Here is a 21,372-nt window from a genome sequence, read left to right as displayed (position 1 = left end):
GACGAATCGTTCGTCTCGAGGCGAACGAAAATTCCACGAACAGGCAGTTAATGTATACTAAATATTTTTCACAGATATCATAGCAAACAAATAAACAAAATAAGGGCTAGTTCACAACAAATATTCCCTATCGAGATATTTATATCTTGACGCTCACTTCATACCGGTATACATGGCATAAACTGATATTATAAAAAAAAACAAGTACAGATTTACTGTTTCTGTACAAAAAATTAACATATACAGACTTTTAAAAGCGGATTGTACTTTACATAGGTTGCTTTGGGACAAGCTAATTATAAAATATGTCGATTTATGTTATTTTGTTTATTACAAATGGTTTGAAAAATTTGTATCGATTTGCAAAAAAACGATGAGTTTTTTGAACGATATTTTGAACGATAATATAATAGTATGAGAAATATTACAATTTATGTTGTATTATCAAAAGTCCACAGATATTCCACCCAATTTAAAATTTGAAATAAATAAGAGACTGAATTTGATTAATACTATCAAGTACTCACCTCCTACCTGAAGCTATTTAAAATGAATCGTATGCCAAATTTGTCATCCGATTTTCGTTAATGGTCATCCACATGGAGCTTATATGCAATAAAATCGATAAAAATGTAATCGTTTCATACCAATTTAAAAATAATAGTTGCCTGAGATTGCGTTTTTATTGGTTTCTCCTAATATGTGTGCATGTTATGTCCACAAAAAGCATTGATGAAGAGAAAAAAATAACGTAAGGTGATAAATGTTTACACTATTTTCCGCAGACAGTAATTGTAATTTATTGATATGTTCCCAACACACCCAAGTGTATACAAATATTTACTTTCAACGACAATATTCCAATTAATCTTCTTTTTCTCTTTGTTACAGCTGCAATATACAACTAGACCAGGGACTCCAAATAGCATAAAAGACGGGGGCAACCACACCCATAGGCTAAGATAGTAGAACTTCTATATTGGGTGAACTATTACATCGTACACAAAAGTGCTGCCTAAATGATTGGCACAGATGAAATGTCATCATCCACTGGTATGGATATTAGTGAATCCTTTCGACCGGAGGATATATCGAAAACAGATTTTTTCGATTTTGTCACAGCGCCCGATATGGGCATCGGTCTGGGTGTAAATGTGAATCTTCATCATACACATCATAATCATCATCATCATAATCACCACACAATAACATCACCTCAACAACAACAACATCAGCATCAATCGCAGCATCACCATCATCACCTGTCCCCCCAGCAGCAGCAACATCTTCACCAGCATCAGCACCATTCTCAGCCGACACATCATAATCCAGACAGTAGTCCAATGACTCATGATGGGGGTGGTACTGGTGGTCCTAGCGGTGGTGGTGGAGGTGGTAGCAGTAGTGTCACCAGTGTCAGTGCCAATGGTAACGATAGCCATGGCGACACAAGCGGTTTGAGTGATGGCAGTTCAGCTAGTACCACAGATCCTACCCTGCATGGCTATGAGGTAAGTGGTTAGATAAAAATAATGCTCGCGTTAAACTTGTTATCTCAAATAATTGCCATAGTTAATGAAATCTTACAAATTGCAATGGATTTAATTTGTCATTCATTTTACTAGAAGAAATCACATTGGAATTAAAAAACAAAAGACTTAAGCAACAAACTGGAATTTTAATCTTTCTAGAAATATTATTACCTTCATAAACTTGTGAAACAGATTTTTCATTACTGCAATTAAATAAACCAAAACCATAAGATTTGATACTTCAAACATCAAATGCATTCATTGATAATAAACTAGGCCTATTTTTTGTTTTATGAGAGAAAATAATTGCAACATCACATCTTGTGAAACTTGTTGGACACATTAAGTTTATGGATGGAGATTGTGAAATAATATAAGCCTAAAATCAAGAGTAATGTTATTAACATGAAAATGGGCCACTAGTCAAAATCTTGTGAAGAAACTTAGGAAGTGTTATTGGATAAAATTTGTGACGAAAGAAATTTTTCCGACCCATTTACTAACAGTACCATAACAAATCAAGTATCAACCATGACCAAGGAAATTATACCTAAACCTACGATTATGTGGAGATTAGAAAATTTAAAAGTCTATGATCAGATGTACTCATTTGGAGTGTAACAGTACCACAACTACTTGTGTATTTCGTGGAAATACTAATGTTGTAAAGGAAAATTAAGGGAACCAATTTATTTGAGGGGAGAGGAGCTTATATGACCCTTAAAGAAGTATAGAATTTTATCTAATTCAAAAAATATGAAACTTTTGACAAGTTCAGCTTTGAAATCATAACAACATCAATAACTGCAGGAATTTTACTTAAATTTTTGCACAATTTTATATATCAGCATAAACTTACGAAATATTGACGAAAGGTTAAAGACAATGAACCCATTATGACACACTTCTCCTGACATGACCCATGTGCTAAAATTTAATAAAAGTTAAGCGAAAAGTACTTTATTTTATTTCAAGAATTTTTTATTTATCCACTTAAAACAAACAATATAACAATGCTGTGTATGAAGTTATATATTTTGCAAAATATGCACTGCGAAGAAAAAAACTGAAGAGAAATTAGTGCATTCGCAATTTATTAGTATTAATTATTGATTCTATTTAACAATATGAACTTACATTGTAAATTGCGATTTCAAAATTTTGGAAAAATCGACTACTGCGAAGAGAACTCTGACAACTTTCAATGCAAATTCATCTTTTCGTTTTTTTGATAAAATCGATTCGACTCAAAAACAATCAAAAAGTTGAATTCGAAATTTATAAAATCCGACTTCTAAAAGCCCATTTTTGATTCAATTTATGACCCTACTTCAAATTTATATAAACGTGACTAAGTGCTTAAATTACGAGGTTTGTTTTTATACCCTTCACCACTACTGTGGTCAGTGTTGCCAGTATTGGGGATTTTTCCCCAAATCGGGGATATTTTTTCGTGCATGGGACAAAATTTTTGAGTTGGAGACTTGGGGATTGGGTGGGGAATTTCCACAAATTTAGGGATTTTTGTGGGGAATTTTCAATATTTGTTCAGTATACGAGTAATTATCACAGTAAGAACTATGGTTTATATGAAATTCTTTACATGCTTAAAAAAAGGCTTAAAGAAGTACAGAGATTCTCAAAAAAGTAAAAAACTTTCCTCCTCTTTATTCCACGGAATTTATTTGGGTGGCCCAAGAGCTTCTTCACAATTTACTCTTTTTCCTAAGAAATTTTTTACTATTGTGAAATTATTTCGTAAAGACTCATATGGATACATCACTGATTTTGTACATGTAAAGGGTGATACGGTCAAAATTTGGTCAAGGGAAAACGCGTGTAAATCGGTGAAATCGTTTATTTAAAAAATCAAATTAAATTTCTTTTTCAAGTTCAATTAGTATAAAATTCAGGAAAACTATTCAGTTAGGCTTTCGCTTTTCCAAATCCGAATTGCCGGGCCTCACGCTTGACACCTGCCATCAGATTTTGTACAGCCACCTTGTCCACCTTCTTCGCCGCAGAAAGCCAGTTTGCCTTGAACTGCTGCTCGTCCTTAGCGGTTTTTTTGGTCTTCTTTAGGTTCCGCTTGACAATAGCCCAGTATTTCTCAATTGGGCGGAGCTCTGGCGTGTTGAGAGGGTTCTTGTCCTAGGGAACCACCTGCACGTTGTTGGCGGTGTACCACTCCATGGCCTTTTTACCGTAATGGCAAAATACCAAATCCGGCCAAAACAGTACGGAACAACCGTGTTTGTTCAGGTTGACAGTCCCGGAAGCTGCTTTTCAAGCCACAGGTACAGATGGCTTGCCAAACCAGATATTTCTTTGCGAACTTTGACAGTTTTCTGTGCTTGAAAATATCTGCTACCTTTCCCATTCCTTTTGCCGTATAAAACTCCTGTCCCAGAAGCTGATTGTAGTCGGCGTTGACGTAGGTTTCGTCGTCCATTACCACGCAGTGAAACTTCGTCAGCATCGTCGTGTACAGCCTCCGGGATCGCGGTTTGGTCGTCGTATTTTGTTTATCATCGCGATTTGGAGTCACTACCTTCTTGTAAGTCGATAGTCCGGCTCGTTTTTTGGCTCGATGCACGGTTGTAGACGATACACCCAGCTTATTTGCGGCATCTCGGAGAGAGAGGTTATGGTTTCGCTTGAAACTACCGGCAACTCTCTTTGTCGTCTCAGCGGCTTCCGGTTTTCGATATCCCCCCGATCCAGACTTCCTGGCTGTCGACACACGTTCCCCAAACACTTTAATTACATTTGCAACGGTTGATTTGGCAACTTTCAGCGATTTTGTCCGCTTTGCGTGCGAGTAGCTCGGATTTTCGCGATGCGCCAGCAAAATATTGGTACGCTGCTCTTCTTGGTTGAACGGCATTTTGACAACTGAAGAGTGAATTCCAAAATCAAAATAGGAGCAACATTCTACACACACACCTTCAAAATGAGGGTGTTCAGGTTTTTAAATGCAAAATTGAAAGAAATACGTCAAGTTTATAGTGACCAAATTTTGACCGTATCACCCTTTATCCCATATCCCGCACATACAGAGTAGAGTTCATATAGGGACAACAACGCATTTTGATCGATAAGTCAATTTTATTTCTTGACTGTATGTTGACCGAACTCCCATTTCTATTTCTCGAGCGAGGATTTGCATAAGATGACTCGATGACTCTTTATACCAATAATTAACTCTGATGGGGGCTGATATCGGATGATGCACCCGTCTCCTGGTTTTGTGTTTTGAAATCTTCATTCAATTGCATATTCTTATTTTATTTAAAATGTTTTTTTTTTAATTTTGTACGGATTTGCTACAGCAGAGTCTATTCGTTTATTTTTTTTATAAAAAACTTGCCAACAATTTCTTGGGGTTTTTTATGGGGAATTTTTAATTCAATTGGGGATTTTTGGGGATAAAAGCGATCCATTTTGCGGACAAGAGCTCGGAAAATACTGGCAACACTGACTGTGGTACATATATAATATAATAAGTTTGTGCATTTGTATGTAACGCCAAGAAGAAAAAGTCTAAGACCCATCGTTTAGTATACCGTTCGTCATAGAATTAAATTCTGAGTCGATTTAGCGATGTTCGTCTGTCTGTCTGACCGTCCGTCTGTCTGTATATGTAATTTTGTGTGCAAAGTACAGCTCGCAGTTTAAGTCCGACCGTCCTCAAATTTGGCACAGAGTTTTACTTTGGCTCAAAGACAATCGCTATTGATTTTGAAAATAATCGGTTCAGATTTAGATATAGCTGTCATATATATATATATATATATATATATATATATATATATATATATATATATATATATATATATATATATATATATATATATATATATATATATATATATATATATATATATATATATATATATATATATATATATATATATATATATATATATATATATATATATATATATATATATATATATATATATATATATATATATATATATATATATATATATATATATATATATATATATATATATATATATATATATATATATATATATATATATATATATATATATATATATATATATATATATATATATATATATATATATATATATATATATATATATATATATATATATATATATATATATATATATATATATATATATATATATATATATATATATATATATATATATATATATATATATATATATATATATATATATATATATATATATATATATATATATATATATATATATATATATATATATATATATATATATATATATATATATATATATATATATATATATATATATATATATATATATATATATATATATATATATATATATATATATATATATATATATATATATATATATATATATATACATATATATATACATATATATCACCGATTTGATCATAATTGACGTATTTAACAACCTATTTTCTTAAAATTTCGGACAGCCAAATCTTTTAGGGCTCTCGTAAATATGCAAAATATCAGCCAAATCGGTTCAGATTTAGATATAGCTCCCATATATATCTTTTATCCGATTTGCACTTATATTGCCTCAAAAGCCAGAGTTTTGCCCTGATTTGCTTAAAATTTTGCACAAGGAGTGCATTTAATAGTATCGTTAAGTGTGCCAAATTTGGTTAAAATCGCTTCCGATTTAGACATAGCTCCCATATATATCTTTCGTCCGATTTCGATTAATGTGGCCTCAAAAGCCAGAGATTTGCCATGATTTTATTCAAATATTGCACAAGTAGTAGGTTTAATAGTACCGTTTATTATGCCAAATTTGGTTGAAATCGGTTCAGATGTAGATATAGCTCCCATACACATCTTTCGTCCGACCACGGAGCCCAAAGTTATTCTCCCATTTACGTGCAATTTTGCATAGATAGCAGAATTATTATTCTAACTATGTAACTATGTATTTAGTCAAAATCGGTTCAGATTTAGATATAGCTCACGTATATATGTACGACGGAGTTTCATATTTTAGACTCATTTCCATTGAGGAAGTTTGTTAAACCCAGTTTAACAGTCATTGTCTATTTTCTAATTTTATTTTTAAATATATCTTTAAGAAACTGAATTACTTTTAAATAACTTGAATTAATGAATTTATCGTCTTTACTTCCAATGAAAATAATTACTCTTTTCATATCTACTAGTGGTAACTCTATTTTAACTCTTCAAGCAAGAAACGCTTTTTATACTTTAAGCCTAGTTGTCTCACTCCAACTGAATTATATTCTCTCTCATTGTAATATTTGCTCATAACTTACCATAGTTTAATTACTTCACTTCGATTGTACACATCAACCTGGTAAGCAGCAGCGATCCTTGAATAAAAACCCTTATAACATACTTTGAATCTGAAACCCGCCTTTGTTCTTTTTCTTTTACTTTCGTTTTACGTGTGTCAACTTTGATCTAGTTTGGTTCAGATTTAAATAATGCCTCCATATATTTGTTCTTCCAGTTTATACAAATATGGCCAAAATACCCACATTTTACACAAAATTCTGTGATGATTTCCCCATATCGTAGTCATATTCTACACACTGTAAAGCTAGACTTTCCACAGAACGGTCGAGTTTTTAATAAAGCTGCGACTTGTGGAAAAATCGCCCAACTTGGCTAAATAATATATCACAACCCACAATTGACCAAATATTTTGGCGAGATCTCACCAATATCTTTGTAAAATCGCCACTGCTAAGTACCAAAAATTTTAAATATTACTCAAATTGCTCTATATCTCGAATACATTTTTTGTACAATTGCATTAAAAATGCTCTAGCCCTCCACCATAGGATGGGGGTATATTAACTTTGCCATTCCGTTTGTAACACATCGCAATATTGCTCTAAGACCCAATAAAGTATATATATTCTGGGTCGTGGTGAAATTCTGAGTCAATCTGAGCATGTCCGTCCGTCCGCCTGTTGAAATCACGCTAACTTCCGAACGAAACAAGCTATCGACTTGAAACTTGGCACAAGTAGTTGTTATTGTTGTAGGTCGGATGGTATTGCAAATTGGCCATATCGGCCCACTTTTACGTATAGCCCCCATATAAACGGAACCCTAAATTTGACTTGCCGATCCTCTAAGAGAAGCAAATTTCATCTAATCCGGCTGAAATTTTGTACATGGTGTTAGTCTATCGTCTCTAACAAAAATGCAAAAATGGGTCCACATCGGTCCATAATTATATATAGCACCCATATAAACCGATCCCCCTATTTGGATTGCCGAGCCCCTAAGAGAAGCAAATTTTATCCGATCCGGCTGCAATTTGGTAGATGGTGTTATTATATGGTCTCTAATTACCACGCAAAAATTAGTCCACATCGGTTCATAATTATATAAACCCCCCATATAAACCGATCCCCAGATTTGACCTCCGGAGCCCCTTGGAAGAGCAAAATTCATCCGATTCGGTTGAAATTTGGGACGTGATGTTAGTATATGGTATCCAACAACCATGCCAAAAGTGGTGCATATCAGTCCATAATCATATGTAAACCCCATATAAACCGATCCCGAGATTTGGTTTTGGAGCCACTTGGAGGAGCAAATTTCATCCGAGTCAGTTGAAATTTGGTACACTGTGCTAGTATATGGCCGTTAACAACCATGACTAACTAGGTCCATATTGGTCGATAGTTATATATAGCCCTCAGATAAACCGATCCCCAATCACACAAAAATGGGTCCATATCGGTTCATATTTGTATATAGCCCACACATAAGCGACCCCCATATTTCAATGCTGGATCTCTACGTACCGTGCTAAACACCATATCGATTCGTAATTATTTGCAGACTTACCTATATATACATTTTTTGGCCAATATATACCACGTATGGACTAACTCACAATATAGAAAACGATGTTAAGAAGTTTTAAGATACCACAACCCAAGTACAGGGTGATACGGTCAAAATTTGGTCAATATAAACTTGACGTATTTCTTTCAATTTTGCATTTAAAAAACCTGAACACCCCTCATTTTGAAGGTGTGTGTGTGTAGAATGTTGCTCCTATTTTGATTTTGGAATTTACTTTTCAGTTGTCAAAATGCTGCCCAAGCAAGAAGAGCAGCGTATCAAATCCGAGCTACTCGCACGCAAATCCGGCAAAATCGCTAAAAGTTGCCAAATCAACCGTTACAAATGTAGTTAAAGTGTTTGGGGAACGTCTGTCGACAGCCAGGAAGTCTGGATCGGGGGGAAATCGAGTTTCAAGCGAAACCCTAACCTCTCTCTCCGAGATGCCGCAAATAAGCTGGGTGTATCGTCTACAACCGTGCATCGAACCAAAAAACGAGCCAGACTATCGACTTACAAGAAGGTAGTGACTCCAAATCGCGAGGATAAACAAAATACGACGGCTAAAGCGCGATCCCGGAGGCTGTACACGACGATGTTGACGAAGTTTGACTGCGTGGTAATGGACGACGAAATCTACGTCAAAGCCGACTACAAGCAGCTTCCGGGACAGGAGTTTTATACGGCAAAAGGAAGGGGAAAGGTAGCAGATATTTTCAAGCACATAAAACTGCCAAAGTTCGCAAAGAAATATCTGGTTTGGCAAGCCATCTGTACCTGTGGCTTGAAAAGCAGCATTTTCATAGCTTCCGGGACTGTCAACCAAGAAAATTACGTGAAAGAGTTTTTGAATAAACGTCTGCTGCCTTTCCTGAAGAAACACGGTTGTTCCGTACTGTTTTGGCCGGATTTGGCATCTTGCCATTACGGTAAAAAGGCCATGGAGTGGTACGCCGCCAACAACGTGCAGGTGGTTCCCAAGGACAAGAACCCTCCCAACACGCCAGATCTGTCCAAGTGAGAAATACTGGGCTATTGTCAAGCGGAACCTAAAGAAGACCAAAAAAACTGCTAAGGACGAGCAGCAGTTGAAGGCAAACGGGTTTTCTGCGGCGAAGAAGGTGGACAAGGTGGCTGTACAAAATCTGATGGCAGGTGTCAAGCGTGAGGCCCGGCAATTCGGATTTGGAAAAGCGAAAGCCTAACTGAATATTTTTCCTGAATTTTATAAATACTAATTGAAATTGAAAAAGACATTTAATTTGATTTTTTAAATAAACGATTTCAACGATTTACACGCGTTTTCCCTTGACCAAATTTTGACCGTATCACCATTTAATTCGATTGTGGCTGACATTCTGTCGTAGAAGTTTCTACGCAATCCATGGTGGAGGGTACATAAGATTCGGCCTGGCCGACCTTACGGCTGTATATACTTGTTTTAAATTACATTTTGTTTCATCCCAGTGCTTTTAAACTTAAATTGAAATTGAAATTTTAAATCTAGATATATTGTAGATGTACGCAAAATTGTCTCCAAATCGGTTAAGATAAAATATTTTATATGAGAATATAAACCTTCATAATAGCTTCCAACAAATTTGAAGGAGTTGAGATGGTAACACAATTTTGATCTACATAGTGGTGAAGGGTATAATATAGTCGGCCCCGCCTTACTTTAGACTTTACTTACTTGTTGTTTTTTTTTTTAATATATACTTTGGGATTAGGAAACACTGGTATTGGGATATACCAGCTGATAATACTATCGTAAAGCTTGACATTTTTAATGTTAAATGTACTCACTCAGTTTTGACATACGAGTTGTTGGGTTGTTTACATCAACCAGTGTTTATCGATGGTATGGTGAACTTAACTGTATTCGTAGCCCACTCCAAGACGAATTTCGTGATGTTCGTTCAAAGTCAGTTGTTGTCCCGGAAACCATTAAAAATTATAATAATATATTTAAAGGAAAGAAAGCTTAAGGCCTATGAAGCTGTAGCTAACATTCATTAAGTAATAAGTTTCTATTATTTATTAATAAAGTAAAAAAAAAATGAGTGGTTAGCGTTTTTAAACACCTGAAGAAGCAGGTGATGCGTTAAGAACGCATGCAAACGCATGCAAAATTACATGGATCTTAAAGACCAATATTTTGAAAAACAATACGAGATTTTTGATGTCAAAATTGATTAACACTCCTATATAAATTTATCATGTGATTTTGAATTACAAAAAAAAAACAAATCCTAGAGAAATATTGACGTTGGTAAAATGTTGGGTATAAAATATTCGCTTCCGACCGGTTTTAGTTTTCCTTTAAATAATTTGGATATGTATGAAGGTAACTCTATTATTTATCCAATACTCTGTCCACCCAAATGTCATACAAAAATCCATCAAAATGAATGCGTTTACTAAAATGCCGAAACAACTATGTGGTATTATGGCCATATAAATGCTTTAAGATGCTCATTTCTTTTCTTCTGTTCAAAGCTAAACAAAACAAACTAAAAACCACAATCATCTTAAATTCACACAGATGTTATATGTTTAATAACATCAAATGCGTAAATAATACAAAATTACACGCTTTTACTGTCAAGCGTCACACGGTCTCACAATACCAAAAATAACAGCAGTCGCATAAAAAAATACCACCAAAAATGTTTAAAGTTGCAAAAAAAAAAAACGCAAACATAAATCATGTTAAAAAACACATAAACTCCTCTAAAATGAAAAACCACATGATATATTATAACCGTAAAATTTCACTAACACCAGCATACTAAAATATGACACATTCGATGATGAAAAATTTTTATAAAAGGCAATGTTTAATAAGAATTAAAATTACAATTTTATGGTAAATTTATAAAATAAAAAATTGGTAAAACAACAAAAGATCCCTAAACTACGTTTTTTTTTGCAAACCAAATCATACAAAAAGTCAAATTGATGAAACTATCGATGAATCGATTAGGTGTTTAAGTGTGAAAATAATGATTTTTATTTGCAACCAAAAAGAGTTCGCTTCTTAAGTCTTTTGATTTATTATTAAAGAGTAAATGTTGGGGAAATAAAACGAATCAATTACGACTTTAACAAACATCTTCATGGCTATGCATATGTTGGTAGTAGGATCAAAATGGAAACTGAATCCAAAAATATCAGTCTGGATATATGTAAATGTATTTATTTAAATTCGATCCTAACAGACCCGCCTATAGTCTTCATGACATCAATGCTGACTAAGTGCAATATAAGAGTACTGCAAAGAGGCCACTCGACTTGATCTCTCGGAATTAGTGAGTGGGGCAATGATGGGTAAATGGGTAGTCCCATATATATACCCAACATAAAACAAACAACTCTGCTGGAAAATCGATATATCGGTAACAGCAAGATAAGATCAATCACTCTGAAAATTCGAGTATGTCCTTGTTGAAGCAATAAAATAATGTATATATTAAAAATTTTTTTAATTTTCAATTTCGATTTTTGTTTTTAATTTGTGCCTAAATTGGTCTATCTGTTCATATATTCCCATTTATGCATTGCAAGAAATTTTGATTTTTTTCTATTAAATCTGTGATTTATGCTACACGATGTTTGTGATTATTTTACATTTTAAATAGTGAAATACAAATTTAATTTTATATAGTGAATCTCCACACAAAAATAATAAAAAACAATGATGTCTTTCCTCTCCCATTCACAATTACTCACCTGCTGGAAACATCCCCAAAAATTGTTATAGCTTGCCGATTCTCTTAAAAATCTATTTTATCTGGGGCAATCAAACAATGGCTTGTAGCTTCAAATTCTCAGCTGTGTATGTATGTTTTCCTCAAATCGTGTAGCTAGACAATATACATTGAGTATTGTGAATAACATTTACCCCCACCATTAAATTGGAGCACAACATCTATTGTCATTTAAAAGCAAACAAGTATCGATATCAAATTATAGGCTATTCGATTTTAAATCCCCAGCACGTTTAACGTATAACACCTTGTTAATAAACTTAGGTAGAAACAAAAAACGCACATACCTCTCTTCCATAAAATATTTCCTTCTCCATGGACAACCAATACACTACAGAAGTTGCTGTAATGGAATAAGAAATTTAGTATTTATGTCACATGATTGAAATAGAAAAAAACAAGTGTTAAGACTGCAAATAAAACATCCAAAAAAAGATACAACTTCAAAATAATCAAATACATGACATCGTAGTCTTAACCATTATGATTCGTACACCGCAAATATTAAAAAAAGGCATGCTTAATGAAGCTAAATTTAAAATGCACACATATGGAGACCATATCAGATTCTGGATCTACGAAATATATTTTATTTGAGTTCTATAAGAATTTTAATATCTCTTTTAAAAGTGAAAGAAAATTTAAAAATTGGATTAAAAGTCATTTCCATATAGGCCCGTTAAGCTTTAAGTGTCAGTTAATAGAAAGTAAATTGTACATAACATATCTTCTATTTTTTATTTGTATTTTTGTTTTTTTTTTTATTTGTATTTTGTATTTATTGACATACCCCGTAAAACGCGCTGCCCAGTCCAGTAAAGGTATATCACGAGACTTAAAAAAGTTTTTTGTGAGGCGTACAACATGGATAGGAGCATTATCTTGTTGGAAAGTCCAAACTTGACCATATAACTCATCTGCAAAATCTATTAAATTGTTCTCCAATAAATCTACATATATCTCTGCGCTCATTTTAGTGGGGACAAAACATATTTTAGATTTTCCTCGTGCTCCAAACGCTGCCCATCCATAAAAGATCCACCCCCGTGGGTGCGTTTATAGCAAGTTTGACGAGGGTACCGAAAATCTCGCCAATATTTGTGATGGCCATCAGGATCCAAATTGAATTCTTTTCGCCGCTAAATATAACCGTTTCGAACTCTTCGTCCCAAAAAATGTATTTTTCAGCAAAAGAAATAAGAGCATTTTTATGGTGTGTTAACACAACACTTAAGAACGGCTTAAGAATTTTATTTTTTTATTTTAGTCCTATATCGGGAAACACCGTGGTGCAATGGTTAGATTCCTGCTTCGACCGAACACCAAATTCAGCGGTGAATTATCCCACCTCAGTAATGGTGCTGACATTTCTGAGGTTTCAAAGCTTCTCTAAGTGGTTTCACTGCAATGTGGAACGCCGTTCGGACTCGGTTATAAAAAGGAGGTCGCTTGCCATTGAGCTTAACATGGAATCAGGAAGCACTCAGTGATAAGAGATACCAATGTGGTATCACAATAGACTGAATAGTCTAAGAGAGCCGGAATCTCCCTCTATACCTATCCTAACCTAAGGCCGGTGGCCATTCAATTAAAATAAAAAAAGCAAAAAATTTACATTGGTTTTTTAATCCTTTTCTAATTCGTTTTCATTTTTCGCAGTGTTTTTAAAATTGTTGGTTTTGTAAAAATCAAGACATTCATAACAAATATCTTAACAAAATCCAAATAAACAATAATGATAGGCGATGTTTTGAGTTGAGTTTTAATATAGTTTTTGTGTTATACATCAGGTACCCCTATAGACATGCGAAGAAATACTCTACATACTATGTTGTAGAGAGAGGAATTGCACACCACAGTAAAAATGAGGAAATATTTGAAAAACAATAACAGTGCATATAAAAGCAAATACAAAATTTATGCAAGTATGTTTAGTAAGACAAAAATTTTGATTGGTATTTTCATTGAAATGTGAAGGAAAATCATTGCATTGTATATTACAGCAAAAATAGGTATAATAAAAAAAAAACGATAAAATATTTTAAAAAGATTACATTGAGTACACTGTTTCATTGTAATAAAAAATAATGACATAATATGACAAAATATTTTTTATGTTTTAGTTGAAATTTGTATATTGGAAAAACAAAAAATAAATTTTTAATTTTAATTGTGTGTTTCCTCAAAAAAAAAAAAAACAATATTTCAATTAAAAGTTTTAATTAAAACAATTTAAATCACAAATTGCATTTTTTAAAGGCAATAGTAACCGGTACGAATAGGACCATATCAAAATCACACACGTAAATTTAACAATAGTTTTTTTTTGTGTATCCTCTTAGATTGGGTTTCTCATAGATAAATCGACGATTTGAATGATCTACGCTTATGAGATGCTGTTGCTATAAAAGATATGACAAACTAGTTTGTGTCTTAAGTCTTTCGTATTTGCATTAACACTTGCCTTATGTATTGAAGTGGGTTTGTTTCTAATTAAAATTGCTAAAATAATTAACATTAAATATCAATTGTTGTCTCTTTTGCTCACAATGCTAACTATGGTCGTTAGATTTTTATTTAAGTTGCATTATGAATGAATCCAAAAAATGTTTTTGATTTTATACCGCTACCAATTATCACAGACAATGCAGATAAAATGTATTAAAAACAAGTACATACGGCTGAAAGATCGTCCAGGCCGAATCTTATGTACCCTTCACCATTTATTGTGTACAAAGTTCTACTACGGACTGTCGAATCGAATTACTTGGATTGTGGTGACTATTGCCGATGGCAAAATACAGTTTTGTAACACATCGAAATATCGATTTCCGACTATATAAAGTATATATATTCTTGATCATGGAGAAATTCTAAGACGATATAACGATGTCCGTCTGTCTGTCTGTTGTAATCACGCTACAGTCTTCAATAATAAAGCAATCGTGCTGAAATGTCGTACAAACTCGTCTTTTGTCTGCAGGCAGGTCAAGTTCGAAGATGGGCTATATCGGTCCAAGTTTTTATATAGTCCCCATATAAACCGACTTCCCGATTTGGGGTCTTGGGCTTATAAAAACCTTAGTTTCTATCCAATTTGCCTGAAATTGGGAATCTAGAGGTATTTTATTACCACAAAGAGGTGTGCCAAAAATGGTGAGTATAGGTCCATGTTTTGGTATAGCCCCCATATAGACCGATCTCCCGATTATATTTCTAGGGCTTCTAGAATCGATAGTTTCTATCCAATTCGCCTGAAATAGGAAATCTAGAGGTATTTTAGCACCATAAAGAGGTGTGCCAAAAATGGTGAGTATCGGTCCATGTTTAGGTATAGCCCGCATATAGACCGATTCCCGATTTTACTTCTTGGGCTTCTAGAATCCGTAGTGATTATCCAATTTGGTTGAAATTTTAAATCTAGAGGTATTTTAGGACCATAAAGAGGTGTGCTAAAAATGGTGAGTATCGGTCCAGTTTTTGGTATATCCCCCATATAGACCGATCTCCCGATTTGGGGTCTTGGGCTTATAGAATCCGTAGTTTTTATCCAATTTGCCTGAAATTGGAAATCTGGAGGTATTTTAGAACAATAAAGAGGTGTTCCGAAAATGGTGAGTATCGGTCCATGTTTTGGTATAGCCCCCATATAGACCGATCTCCCGATTTTACTTCTTGGGCTTATAGAAACCACAGTTTTTATCCAATTTACCTGAAATTGGAAATCGAGAGGTACTTTAGAACCGTAAAGAGGTGACTTGGGCTTATAGAAATCGTAGTTTTTATCCAATTTGCCTGAAGTTTGAAATCTAGAGGTATTTTATGACCATAAAGAGGTGTGCCAAAAATGGTGAGCATCGGTCCATGTTTTGGTATGGTCCCCATATAAACCGACCTCCCGATTTGGGGTCTTGGGCTTATAGAAACCGTAGTTTTTATCCAATTTGCCTGAAATTGAAAATCTGGAGGTACTTGAGGACCATCAAAAGTTGTGCCGAAAATGGTCCGTATCGTTCCATGTTTTGGTATAGCCCCATATAGACCGATTTCCTGATTTTACATCTTGGCTATTTCGGTCCAGGTTTTGATATAGTCCCCATTTAAACCGACCACCCGAATTTGCCAGAAATTGGAAATCTAGAAGTATTGTAGGACCATAAAGAGGTGTGCCTAAAATGGTGAGTATCCGTCCATCCGTCCAAAAAAAAAGCATCGCAAAAAAGGTAATGGAAATGTTCTTTTTGGATCCGGAAGTGGTGCAAAATTGACGCAGAAGCGATGAATTTAAAATGGGTTTGTCATAGGACGGAAGTCCTCCATTTCAACAGCCGTAGCACTAAATTTGCATCACTTTTTGAGGTGTGATCCGAATTCAATGTTTTGGATGTAAATTAAAAAAATCTGTGATATTTTGGCAATTAAAAATTTTTTATAATTTTTAATAATTTTTAAGTATTCTAACGCTTGTCGGAAACGTTTGACATCAAATATTTTCAAAAATTCACAATTTTTTCAGATTGGATTTGGCATTTTTGGCGACAAAATTTAAATGATTTGTACCATTTTATGAATTCTTACTTTGTTTTTAACCTATTTAAAACAAAAATGTTAAAATTATCCATTGAAAAGTATGAAAAAAACCAAGTTATAAAAAATTGAATTTAAAGAACTTCCTGGGTAGTTAAAATAAAGAACATCATTGGGAGTGCATCTTCTGGAAGTGCTTTTAAAGTTGTGCCTTTGGAAAAACTTCCAATTTTTTTTGCTGGGTTATAGAATCCGTAGTTTTTATTGAATTTGCCTGAAATTGGAAATCTGAAGATGGTTTAGAACCATAAGGAGGTGTGCCAAAAATGTTGAGTATCGGTCCATGTTTTGGTATAGTCTTCATATTGACCGATTACTTCTTGGCCTTCTTTGCCTGGAAGTGAAAATCTAGGGGTATTTTAGGGCCATAAAAAGGTATGCTGAAAGTGATGAGTACAGGTCCATGTTTTGATATAGTGTCCATATAGACCGATCTCCAGATTTTATTTCTTGAGCTTATAGAAACCGTAATTTTTAACCAATTTTCGTAAAATTGGACATCTAGAGGTATTGTAGGATCACAAATACGTCTGCCGAAAATGGCGTGTATTTAGTATAGTCCCCATATCAACCGATATCCCGATTTTACCTTTTGGGCTTGTAGAAACCGTAGTTGTTGTTCAGTTTGCCTGAAATTGAAAATATGGAGGTTTTTAGGACTATAAAGAGGTGTGCAAAAAATGATTTTATTGTTTGAGATTCTAGAACCCGTAGTTTTTATACAATTTGCTTGCAATTTTAAATCTAGAAGTATTTTAGGACTATAAAGAGGTGTGCCGAAAACGGTGAGTATCGCTCCATATTTTAGTATAGCTCCCATAAGACCGATCTTCCGATTTAACTTTTTTTATCCGATTTGCCTGAAATTATAAATATAAAATATAAATAAATATACTGGTATTTTAGACTCACAAAATCGTGTGTTCTTTTCGGTCCATTTGGTAAGGCCGATTTCACTTCTTGAGGGTATAGAAAGCGCATTGGTCATGAAAATTGCTTGAAACTGAATGTAAAATTTTAAGATTTTGCTACTTGTAATAATTTACATAATGGGGGCGAAAATCTACAGAGTTAAGATTTCAAATCAAATCGTTATTTAATCATTTTCGTGCACACCTACAATGGATGTTAATGATTCCTCTAAAACTCAAACAAAAATGGTTCTTATAAATCCAGAATCTGATATAGTCTTCATAGGTAAAATCTCTATATTTATATTCGGGAAGTGTACTGATTGAACTTCTTTGCTTGGTAGAATATCTCTCATCAAACCCCCTTGAAATTGGAAAGGAAACTACAATATTTTATTCATGGTGGTGGTTATTTAAGATTCGGCCCAGCCGAACCTACTGCTGTATGTACTTGTTATTTCTTACCACTGCCATAATGGTAATAAATAACTTGCTTATAAATTTGTCATTTTTCGGTCGTTTTTATTCTAGTTGATCTTATTACTTACGTTAGAATATCATCTATACAATGGTTTAATTTTTTTTTTTTTTTGCGGGAAAAGGTCCATTGTAAAATACGATTTTTTTAAATTTTGGCTTTTTCGCATCTATATTTTTGAGCACCTTATCACAGATCCAATTATACACGATTATTCGTTCATTATTCATCTTTTTAATACCTTTCATTTAAGTACCAACAACGATATAATCGGACATTTCTAACTCGAGATATAATTTGTTTAGTGAAAAAAGAGCGAAAAACTAAACATAACGGGATATCTCGAAAACTTTTTCATAAAATAATTTTAAACATTTCTTTTTCGAATTCAACAGATCAAAATACATAAGAAAAGTCAACTCTCATCAAGTGTAAATTTTCAGTGTAAACTAGTGTTATTGGATATTACTGAAATATTATTATGTTTGTTTTATGTTCGAAGCATTTTGATCCCAACAATATTATATTATATAAAAATGCCTTTTCGTTATTTTTTATGAAGATCCATTATACTCATTTTAATTTTCCAATTAAATAATATTTAGACATACTTAAGTCTTAAGTCAAATTTGTGACGAAGCATTATTAACATGCTATGCGCATAGCCAAAACAAATGAACTCATAAAATAATTTTCCAAAAAAACATACAAGCTGTTTCACACAAGTTGCTCTCTTTTGATTCTCTCGCTGTGTTATGTTGATATCTTTCGTCAACCCTCCCGGTTTCCACATCCATTTCTCTCTCTCTCTCTCTGAATAAAATATCAAAACATATTTTGTTGATCTTAAGTCTATAGATAAAAATATCCTTACATACTAAAACTAATTATACAATGGGTAAATATATACAATAGTGGAAATGTTTACTTGCATTATTCTTATTAAAATCATTTAAGAGGTGACGGAGGAAATAATTATTAGCATAGTTACTTTGAAAATATTGAAAGTTTCTTGTCGGTATCATTGGAACCTACAGTTATATTCTACTTTGAATGAAATCCGAAGTAAGTTTACCATGTATAATGTTCATAACAAAGTTTATATTTAACATTTTTCTTCGGCTGCTCAATGTACGCAATTTAATAATACCGATACGATCCTTATAAGAGGGGAGATTATGAAAATCCCAACCGCTATTTCGAAGACAAAAAACGAAGCTACTGTTTCTAAACAGATTCTATTTTGTTCGAATAAATGCTAGAGACAGGATCCCATACGACAGAACCATATTCTAGCGTACTCCGTACGAGGGAAATATATGTATAATTTTTTTTAATAAACTGATCAGTGAATTCTTTAGACCACTTTTCATAAATCCAAGTGAACTACTCGCTTTGTTAACATCTGTTTGTTAATCAACAAAATATGTTGCTTAACATTTATATACCATTTTTTAGATGGAGTTCGTTGTTTTTTATTCAGTTTGATCATGTGAAAAGTTCGAATTTATTGGACACTTCTATAAAAAGTTATGGTTAATATTGTACGTAGCCTGTGAGTAAAGTTTTAAAAATTTCCAATCCAAAGCGGGCAAAAAAATGTCTTCGTTCTAAAGTGGTCTAAGTCATTTTTAGCCATATTCTATTATCACTGTTTTAAATTCGTACATACTACAAAAACTACAATAAACATGATTTTAAGACCGAAAAAGGTGAATTTATATCTTATACGGTTTTTGAGAAATTAAAAAAAAAAAAACAAAAAAAAACTTTGAATTTATTTCCTGTATAATTCACTTTTTAGACTTAAAGTACTTTGGAATGGAGACATCGATATATACTTTACGGAATGACAAACTTATTATACTCCCATCACCATTCTATGGTGGTGAGTATAAAAAGAAAACTCAAATTAGATGACTGCGAATGCCATCATTATTATACCATCGCCATACTATGATGGTGGGTATTAAAAAGGGATAGCAATAGTCAAGCAATTAATTATCAATACTAAAAGTTGGTTCGTGATTTAGAAATGCATTTTAAGTTTGAGTATGTTTTTATTTATAAATAAATAAATCATAAATCAATACATATACACTGAAAAAATAGTTTTGATGATTGTTCACCAAAAATATCTGGCACCACACCAAGGACTCCAATTATTAGTCACTCTAAACTGAAAAAAACAAACAATAGTAGACGACATTTATAAAATGTATGTACATTGAGATTTTTTATTATTCTTACATTTTTAAATTTAGGCAAAAAATTTCCTTATCGTTATTTTGGGAGATATCCCTAAAGCAAGAAAAATTTAGAAATAATATTAAAGCTTTTAATACAATTCTGCAGATTTAGTCTAATAATGTAACCTCTACACTACGAATGTATTAATATTAGAAACCATAATTTGTCCCTTTCCAAAAAATCCATAATAACAACTTTGTGTCTTAAGTCTTTCGTATTCTTTCGTAGTCATAAGGCATGATGTTGAAAATCACTTTCTTTTAAAGAATACAATTTAAAATGTAACAGTTTATAGTCAATCGTGAAAAGGCTTAAGTAATATTGGCCACTTACAAGTACTTGTGCATTTTAATGGTTTCATCGCGACATCTTCTGGTAAACACTTGTAAGATTTTCAAACATTTTGTCCGAGTAATCAACTTAAATAAAGTCTATATATATTTTTATTCACATATATATGGTTATTTTCACAATTCACTTGTCCGAAATTTTTTAAATAAAATGTTTGTTTCTTACGTCTTTTTAATTTTGATAAATTAAAAAGAAAAATCTAAAAATAATTTCAAAACAATTTTTGTTTTAATTAATAGTCAAACATTCTGCATATCTACTAATAAAACAAACAACAATTTAGTAATATCGAAAACAATCCCTTTGCCTTTTCTGAAGTTTCATGAGTAAAGAGTTTGTGTCTTGAGTCTTTTGTTTCGTTTTTGTAGTCGTAAACCATGATGCGGAAAATCACTTTCTTTGAAAGAATACAATTTAAAATGTAACAAGTTTATCTTCAATCATGAAATGGCTTAAATCATATCGGCCCCTTACAAGTGTTTGAGCTTTTTATTGGTTTCAGGCAATCGCCTGAAATCCATCTCCCTTTCTTTAAAGCCGCAGCTTACAAAACTATGAATGGTGTAGTCGAGTGACCTTTTCCCCCCTCAGATTTCCGTACTTGTTTTATATGGCACGTGCTGCCATTATTCGAGATTGT

At 33.1% G+C, this 21,372-nt stretch overlaps 1 protein-coding gene across 1 annotated transcript in view; it reads left to right on the top strand.

Moving 5' to 3' along the window:
• Positions 1 to 897: 897 nt before the first annotated feature.
• The window catches only part of LOC142238949 (uncharacterized), a 34,529-nt gene continuing 14,054 nt past the window's right edge, over positions 898 to 21,372 (top strand). The window contains exon 1 of the mRNA XM_075310711.1: positions 898 to 1,511. Within this exon, the coding sequence (XP_075166826.1) occupies positions 1,020 to 1,511 (492 nt within the window). The 5' untranslated portion in view covers positions 898 to 1,019. The remainder of the gene's footprint in view (positions 1,512 to 21,372) is intronic.

The sequence above is a fragment of the Haematobia irritans genome, chromosome 1 (assembly GCF_050003625.1).
Source record: "Haematobia irritans isolate KBUSLIRL chromosome 1, ASM5000362v1, whole genome shotgun sequence".
Lineage (NCBI taxonomy): Eukaryota > Metazoa > Arthropoda > Insecta > Diptera > Muscidae > Haematobia > Haematobia irritans.
The sequence above is the reverse complement of the archived record's forward strand: the minus strand, read 5'-3'. Positions and strand labels throughout refer to the sequence as shown.